Source organism: Larus michahellis, chromosome 16 (assembly GCF_964199755.1).
Source record: "Larus michahellis chromosome 16, bLarMic1.1, whole genome shotgun sequence".
Lineage (NCBI taxonomy): Eukaryota > Metazoa > Chordata > Aves > Charadriiformes > Laridae > Larus > Larus michahellis.
In genome coordinates, this window is record NC_133911.1 from 3,882,693 (window position 1) to 3,891,297 (window position 8,605).

General features: G+C 45.6%; 1 protein-coding gene across 1 annotated transcript; it reads right to left on the minus strand.

Moving 5' to 3' along the window:
- Positions 1–140: 140 nt before the first annotated feature.
- Positions 141–8,240, minus strand: LOC141751880 (putative pleckstrin homology domain-containing family N member 1). The gene is made up of 10 exons (XM_074609447.1): positions 8,113–8,240; positions 6,182–6,895; positions 5,601–5,684; positions 5,109–5,181; positions 4,318–4,454; positions 2,887–3,033; positions 2,225–2,311; positions 1,996–2,071; positions 1,468–1,544; positions 141–462 (listed from the first exon to the last, which is right to left on the minus strand). Exons 2-10 carry the CDS (start codon positions 6,347–6,349, stop codon positions 388–390), a joined length of 924 nt encoding a protein of 307 aa, XP_074465548.1. The 5' UTR covers positions 6,350–6,895; positions 8,113–8,240; the 3' UTR covers positions 141–387.
- Positions 8,241–8,605: the final 365 nt, after the last annotated feature.

Here is an 8,605-nt window from a genome sequence, read left to right on the forward strand (position 1 = left end):
GCCAACAGTCACCCGAATGCTGCTTTTCACGCATGGTTTAAGCTCAGGTAAATGGGTTTTATTTGTACTATTTACACAGTATTTTACAATGTTTCTTTTTCTGATAAAAATCAGGCAATAAATATAGTAAGAAAATGGAGAAAGATTTCTCCTTATGGCATGTGTACAGCTGAGATCAGAATTACAAGATCCGACACTGATTGCAATGGCCCGTTCAGAAGAGTGGCCAGTGGAGAGCAGTTCGTGTGCAGACCTTTATTGGCCTCTCAGTCTGAAAGAAGCTTGGTTTCCTATTTCCAGTTCACTCTTACTCATTCTTGCAGCTTCTTCGCTTTCTGTCAGGATCATACTCAGCATCCCTTCTCCTTGTCAGTGCAGGCTAACGTCCTACCGATGTTGCCGGGATTTCTTAGGGATGATTGGTGGTGGCTGGAGAGTCAGAGGATCAAGGATTTTCCGTGGCTGGAACATATTTTCAGCACGTGAATATCCTAGCTCTGCCAAGAATTCACACACTAGATAAACATAGCCATGCTTAACTATAGAATAACTATATTGATTAATAAATACTCATAGCCCAAATCCCTTCTGCTTTTAAAACATCCACTCCTGATTCACCTTTCTCTCCTCTGAGCCCAAGTAGGGTTGTCCACTGGGTAGGGTGTGCTATGTGTGCTGGCCAACAAAAAATGATTGACTCTGAAAAGCAGTTTTTGAAGGACCTACTTGGAAATAACTCCTGTTTAGATGAGTATAACTTGCAGGGAACCAGGTCATAAGCTGGTAGTGCAGTCATGGGTATTCTAGGAGTTGGTGTGACATAATGTGTCTCTCTAGCTTCATAAAATAGAGTCCAATGGCCTGCCTCCTCCCCTCAGTAGTTCTGCTTATTTCAGTATGTAATTTCTATTGAAATCAGTGCAATTTGAGTGCTTAGGTATCAGTCTTTCACTCCTAGAGTAGGTAGGTGTTTTGTCTAAGAGGACCCAAATGCAGTCCCTGCTGACTGAGTGTTTTTCTTCTTTGTAAATACCCACTGATATTTTACTGGCCAAATGGATGAGTCTTATCAGAAGAATCATAGAATTGTAGGGTTGGAAGGGCCCTCTGGAGATCACCCAGTCCCACCCCCTGCCAGAGCAGGGTCACCCACAGCAGGTGGCACAGGAACGCGTCCAGGCGGGGTTGGAATGTCTCCAGAGACGGAGACTCCACCACCTCTCTGGGCAGCCTGTGCCAGGGCTCTGCCAGCCTCGGGGTAAAGAAGTTCCTCCTCATGTTTAGGTGGATAGGCTTGAAGACAACTCCCCACTCAGGTGAATCTTTTGTGCAAACGGAGAAGAAAAGTTGGGAGGTTGATACGTGTTAGATCAATCTATGGCTGGGAAAATCCCAGGCTTGAAAAGAGATGTTGCTGCAGAAAAGTTTGCAGTATTGCTGCTGATTCTAAAGTTCTCTGAAAAATACCTTCTGTAGGTAGAAGAGGCATTTTTCATAGTCCTCTGCTGTGGAACAGGTGATAAGGATTGGTTCTGTCAGCCTTCCTGCAAGACATCAGCAGGGAACAGTTTGGTGACGGAAAAGTGTGCAAAGTTTGCCATGACACGCAATTTATTAGCCCATTGCAAGGAAAGTCACAGGGACTGTCCCCTGTGGGAGGACAACTTCACAAGATAACCAACCCTTCCTCAAGGCAAGCCTGAGCAGCGAGCGGTATTGCACAGTTTCTCATGAGAATCGCAAAATGGCTGAGGTTGGAACGGACCTCTGGACGTCACCTGGTCCAGCCCTGTGCTCAAGCAGGGCCACCCAGAGACGGTTGCCCAGGCCCGTCTGCAGGCAGCTTCTGAGTATCTCCAAGGTTGGAGACTCCTCAACCTCTTTGAGCAACCTGGCCCAGTGCTCAGTCACCCTCACAGTAAAACACTGTTTCCCAGTGTTCAGCCAGAAACTCCTGTGTTTCATTGCTCTCATCTCTCTTTTTCAGTTACATACCTGTAATTTCAAACTGTAACCTCCCCAGCATAGCAGGTTTCTCCTTTGCCTGGATTCCAGTTAGGGGGAGTTTTCCCTTCAAAGAAGAAAAGAAAAAAATGTGCTTTTCCTTTGCCTCCTCCCATTTCTCCTTGCTATTCAGATGTTTTCATCACCCCGTGCTGCTCAGTAGCTCCAGCTCCTTTTAGTTCTTCGCTTATTTGACCATTTCCAGTATTTCCTCTGTTACCTTGTATGTGATTGCAGTTCTGTCCGTATCCACAGAGAGGAAAAGCAGGTCTTCTGGAAACAGGATCAGCAGTCTTTCCTCAGGGGCCTGTGGAAAAGAGGCACCTTGGAGACAGCAAAAACTTTCAATGACGTCCGCTCAGTGCGTCTGTCTCAGTCAAAGGCAGAATAGGGAGTTTAATGACTGTGACAATACACCAAAACTTGGAACTCTGCAGCACCCACTTGCTCTGGTGTCAGCCACACATACCCCGCTTTGTATTTCTTATTCAGGTTGGCTATTCATTGCTTAGAAAGCTGATAGGGTATCACAAAGTGCCGAGCTTTTTTTTAGAATAGGTCAGTCACACGTCTGCAAGGAGGTGTTTAGAAAATGGTGAGACCTTCCTGTGTGATGGGAAAGGGGGGGACTGTCCCTCCCAGCTCTACTGCCTTGGGAGTTGAGTGCAACTCTTTGGACACATTGTCAGAAGCAGCTTTCAGACAAAAGCATCTCCTTTTGTCTCTTTAATACTGTGAATCTTTGACATAATTAACCTTCTTTTTTGTATTTTTTTTCCCTCCCCTTTTCTTTAAGCAACAGTATCATGTGAGCCTAAACTTTCACTGGTTCCAGCCTTCTTAAAGCCACCCACACGTCAGAGTGGTATCGGTGTACATTACCCCCATGCAGCCACTAGTCACTTGCACCATGGTCAAATATTGGATCCTTCCCAGATGCTGAATAGGTTTTCCTTCCCACTTCAGAATGGTGTTACACCACAGATGTCTCACCAGCTCCCTTTTCTTCCACTGTTCATCACATGGCACCTTTTTTTTTTTTTTTTGAGACAGAATGAAATAAGATAAAACTACAAGTATGATGTTTTTCAGGATTATACGGTCATAAAAGAAAAGGTATCTAGGAAATAACACTTGGAAGTTGTGAAACCCAGGATGAAGTTCCTAGTTTGCTGTAGGTTTCCTACCTACTTGAAGAAGATCATGGGTGCTGTGGTTTCATGAGAAGCAACTGAGACAACCAAACAGCTTTATCTATTAAAAGGGTAAGCTCTCATTTTCCTTCTGCCCCTCAGAGGAGGTTGTTTGAGACACTGGTTTGATTTGAATTAGAATTTCATCTTAGTTCAAAGCACTTTCAGATTGCTATTCAGGTCCCTTTATTTGGGGATATTTTCCTTTTCCTTCGAAGCAGTGCTGTGCAGCTAACAGGAGAGTGGGGTTTGATGTGGGCGCTCGGTATACGTGGCTGTGCTCAGTCCCGGATGGATTTCTGCAATCTATATCGAATCCTTAGAGCAGGACCACCTGGGCTGACTACTGCAAAATTAGCTTGTGTCCGCTACTACAAACAATTACATGAACTGTAGGGAACATCAGAAATCAGCAGCTCTTAAGGATGGCTGGTCTGGGTTGTAGTTTCTCCCCCCAGCCTGAAGACAAGCGTTGGACACAACTAAGGTGCAGCGTTGCCCTGGAGTCTGTGCCACGCTAGCCAACAAGGACAGCGGAGGGGATGTTTAAAAAAGGGGGAACCTTAGCAGAACTGTTAGTAAATAACACTAGGGAGAGGGGAAAGACTGGCTTTCCAGTTGGCTCTTACCCTGTAGGAATGGGAGCGTACCACCCCATGGGCAGAGGCTTTGGAGGACTCGTTGGGTTGGTGTCTGTGAATTCCCTACGGCACAGCTGTGCGGATGTTCTCAGTGGCAGCGTAACCCTGCCATCTGGTGACCCTGGTGGATGTTGCAGTGCGTCGCTTGTGTGACAGCATGTATTGAAGGGTAAAGTCTTTATTCGGTGACTGTAACTAAGAGGAAATTTATTTTTTTTTAACGAGTGTAGTAGTTACATCCCTACATCTACTGCTACATTTGTAGTAGAACAAAAACAATCATCAGTTTTTCTAAAATCTCTCAGCTGCAGATTTGCGTGCAGCAAGTTTACTTGCCTAGAACAGCATCCTCAAGTAACACCACTGTTCGTTTCCACCCTGCCTTCTAAAGATCCCTGAAGAACCCTGTCCACTTTCAAAGCTGCCACTGTTTCCTGTTTTCATCCCGTGCTCTTTACGTCTCTTCTGCAGCGACTCACCAGAAAAGAGATATTATTGTTGGGACTGACTGGGCAGTGAGCGTTTGCCATCTTGATTTGGTGCTGGAGATGTTGAACCCACATGTCAAAGTCAGCTGAATTCTGGCAGCAAACGAGCCTGGATTCTATCATGGACCCTGTGCAAAGAAACAGAGATCCCCTGGGTCTGGGGAAGGGCAGTTGGGATCTGCCTTTGACTCTAGTTGGGTGAATTCTGTGTGCTGCCCCTCCACTCTGTCATTCGTTATCTCCATAGCCATATTCCACCTGTGCTGTGATATCTCATGATGAAACATGTCTCGCATTGTTCTTGATGGCAGACGCTGGGTTGGCGCTGGGACAGTTTCTTGTTCTACATGCAGACATCAGCATTTGCCCCCTGTTTAGTTTAAGTAGAAAATTAGAGTCAAGGGCAACCTATAATTTATGTTGCCTTGCACGGGAGGAATTCTAGTTAACCCAAAGGCATTCCTGGTTTAAGGCTGTGCAGCAGTTGTGTCTACCTGTAAAAACTAAGATTCTGAATTCCTTCCATCTAAGCTATGTCTCATCCCTCTGTGCCACTGTAGCGTGTGCTGCATGTGAGAGTCCAGTGCAGAAAGGCACGGCATATTCTCCAGCATGGCTGAATGTTGGAGCGGAGGCACGTCCCTTGTTCAGTAGTCCTCTGCATGGCTGCGTAACCCCTCTCATCTTCTAGCCATGTGGGCCAGTCCTTGAAGGCTAGAGCATGGGTATCATGCTTGTGACCTGCTTTGTGACTATCACAGGCCTTTCAGGAAATGGCTTACCAGAAATTTCAAATGTGTGGCTGATTGCACTCGCAATCTCTCTCAGACGCATCCCAGCAAGAGGAAGGAGACCCTGGTACGGAAGGGAATTATGTTAGAAATCGATTGGTAACGACGACTTCTCTGTGTCCCGCTGCAGTCCCTCTGATGCACAGCGAAATGCTTTTCTGCAAGCAAGGCTAAAGAATTTCCCATCCTTTGACCCTTTGACTTTAAGGAAGTCTGTGTGGGATGGCACTTGGCTCATTGGCTCAAGGCGTAGGAAATGGGGAGTTTATTCTTGCTTCCCTACCCATAAAATGACTGTCCGCCTTCATAAAGTGCTCTGAGAGATAGGAGTTAGCGGCACCAATAGACCAAGGCTGGTGTTGAAAAGTACTTTGTATGAACAAGGTGGACTTTCATCTGCCTTTCCTCTGAGCAAATAGATATTTAGGAGATCTTGAATACAAACATGAATGCAACAGACACAAAAGGATTCCCGTGGTTTACCTCATAAACAAATGCCTTATTTCTGCGATCCACTGAAAGAATCAGCAAGTGGAAGGAGGACAGCACAAGGTAGCATTCACACATCTCCTGGTGAAAGAAGATCAATTATATCTTCCCTCCAAAATGTTTCCAATTTTTTTTTCTTTAAAAGGGAAATTATATTTCCTCAAAGTTCTTCACCTTCCCTTCCTTTCTGCTGTCACCTCCAGCACCGGTGGAGAGGGCTCGATTGTTGCACATACAAATTTGCAACCATAATAACCAGTCCTTATCTCTTTGGGGAAGAGAATACAGAAAACTCCTGACAAAAAAAAAAAAATGGTTTTGTTTCCCCAGGGAATGAATGAAAAGATTCACGTTGCTCAAGGAAGTGGCTATGAAACCCATTCAGCTTTTGCTGGCACTGGTGAAAAAAGTTGAATGTATTAGAATTAACTCTCAAAAACAAAGGTCAGGATAAATTATAGCTTTAGTCAAGCCCTAGGATTTAACAGTAATTTGGACAGGATGTGTGAAATCCAAATTTACCCCCACCTTATCCCTTGTGTGTTACTCAGTGGTTATGGTAAGAGGATGATTACCTCCATGTAATAAGTTCCCAGAAAAACCAGGGAGGACCAAATAATTTCCCCAAGAGAGCGAATGCTCATCCCTTCCCAGCCCCTGACAGGCTGTGTGCTCAGCAAGTTCGCTAGTTCCTCCCGTGTTCTTCCCCACAGTACGTCTGGCTGAAACAAAAAAAAAAACATTAACGTGCATTTCTTCTGGTAATCTTACCAGACAATTGGTAATGGAAACGAGAGCCAAACAATTATTTATAACACTAGGTAAAAGACAGAAGGGGTGGTTTTGCAGCCCAGATGTTGACCAACCATGTGAATTTGCATAAATCACTTCCCCTCCCTCTGAGCATCTTCTCTCAACAATGGTGATAAAACGTGGTCCCAGGAAAAAATCCCAAACTGACTTGTGACGGCAAACTTCCTTGCATGTGAATTTGTAGAGCAACGGCCGAAAACCTACACCTGGGCCTCAAAACAGAGAGACCTGTTGGTTACTTGCTTTCAAAACAAAGGGCATGTCGCAGCCTCTGGCACTTTACTGTAATGGGATCCAGCGTCAGGATGATGCCGTGGTGGGGGAGGTGAATAGGCCTCTGATTTCTTCCTTGGCTCTATGTATAAATCCTTGCTGGCACGATCCTGCTCATACTCACATCTTCTGTTTCTGCTGGGATTGCAGGGTCCCTAGGATGGAGGGATGCGTGACTCTGGCCTTCTGAATTGGACCACATTCTGAAATGGAAAAGAATATGAAAAGGCACAGAAAAGCACTTACGTGAGTTGTATTTTTAAAAAAAAAAAGAGAGAGAGAGATATCAGTGCTCAGTGAGCAGATAAATGTATGGATTTCTGGCATAAATTTGGTGTATTTTAGAATATGCTATTTTTGACAGGAATATTGGTTGGTAACAGCTCAGTGAACTCTAGGGGGACAAAAAATGTAACAGATGCAGAATCAGAAAGCAGGCATGTCAGGGAATAACACAGCTGAACTTTTGGGCAACATACCACTAAATGTCCCCTCGCATTAAGCAGGTCCTAAATTCAGCAGAGCGCTTAGACTCCTAATTTTCCCCTGGCGTTACACAGAAAAGAGTGTAGGGATGATGAAGGCACTCTCAGTGTGCCTGCCTTAATGGACAAAGAAGGAATAACACCGTTTCTTGTAACATGCTGAGACTGTGGAAGGAAACGCATAATGTAGCTCAACACTTGGTCTGAAGTAAAGAACATAGTGGTGGTATCGTCTTCGCATATGTAAAAGACCACTGGAAAGAGGAGGGGATCGATTTTTTTCTTTTTGCCTGTGGTGTGTAAGATAGGCAATGGCCTTACCTGCGTTAAAGATTAGCTATTAGGAAAAAACAAGAGCTTGCCTGGGACATTGCAGAACCTTCATCACTGGAGGTTTTCAAGGACAGGTTAGACAAGAGTCTGACAAGCAAGATTTAGGAAGAGCTGAGGCTGCTGCAGAGGTGGAAGCAGGACTAAAGGCCTCCTGAGCTTCTTTTGAGGCCTCCGATCTGTCTCTGACATGAGAGAGTCTGATTGAAAGCATCCATTTCTGACAAAACACGAGCGGTGCTTGCCAGAGCCCCAGGAGTTAGTTGTGATTGTCCGCCCAAAACGGAGTTACATCCAGGGCAGGAAGGAATGTTTCCACCTTCGGTTTCTCAAATGCTGACCCTCTATCTTAAAAGACTGCAACACCTGGGGGGATATGTTGAGGAGAAGTAAGCAGGCTCTAGTGAGAAGATTAAACGAATCTAACGCTTAGCATTATGGTAAATTCTGGCTAGAGAAAAGGAAGAAGAGAAAGCTTTGCCTTGAAGGGAATCACATTTGGAAAGCAAATACAGCCACTGCGTTTCAGTCTCCAGCACCGAGTATCTTTCTGTTTGGCTGGAGCTGACTGGCTTTTTTCACGTGCCCCCGAAATCTCTACCTACCTGGTCCTGCCTGTCTCCAGGAGCTCCAGCTCACCCTGCCCTGCCCCTGCAGAGCCCGCCTGCCCGGCGCTCAGGCCGCAGCATCCCATGCTTGGCCACAGGTGCTTCAAATTGATGCTGCAGTCGCAGGATCGCATGAATGTGCCTGAGCTGTGGTCAGTTAGAGTAAGCGCAGGAGAGGAAGGAAACACGCATGTACCCTTCAACTTACTGCTCATTTACATGCCTCTTGGGTTAGAAGCAGCAGTGTCTGAGATGTAAAAGCATTTCCTGTTGGTTTTAAACCTCTCTCCCTTCCTCCCCGTCTCCTTGGTCCCCCAAGCGTCACGGTTTCCTGCTGAGATGGTGGCCTGATGCGATAAGTACGTGCTGCTGCTCAGCTGTCACCACAACCAAATGAAAAATGAAGGAGAGCCTTAATATAACAAGGTTAAATGTGCAAGGGACAGAGGATCTAATGAGTCGATCTAGCAAGATCTTAAGGGGGCCTACA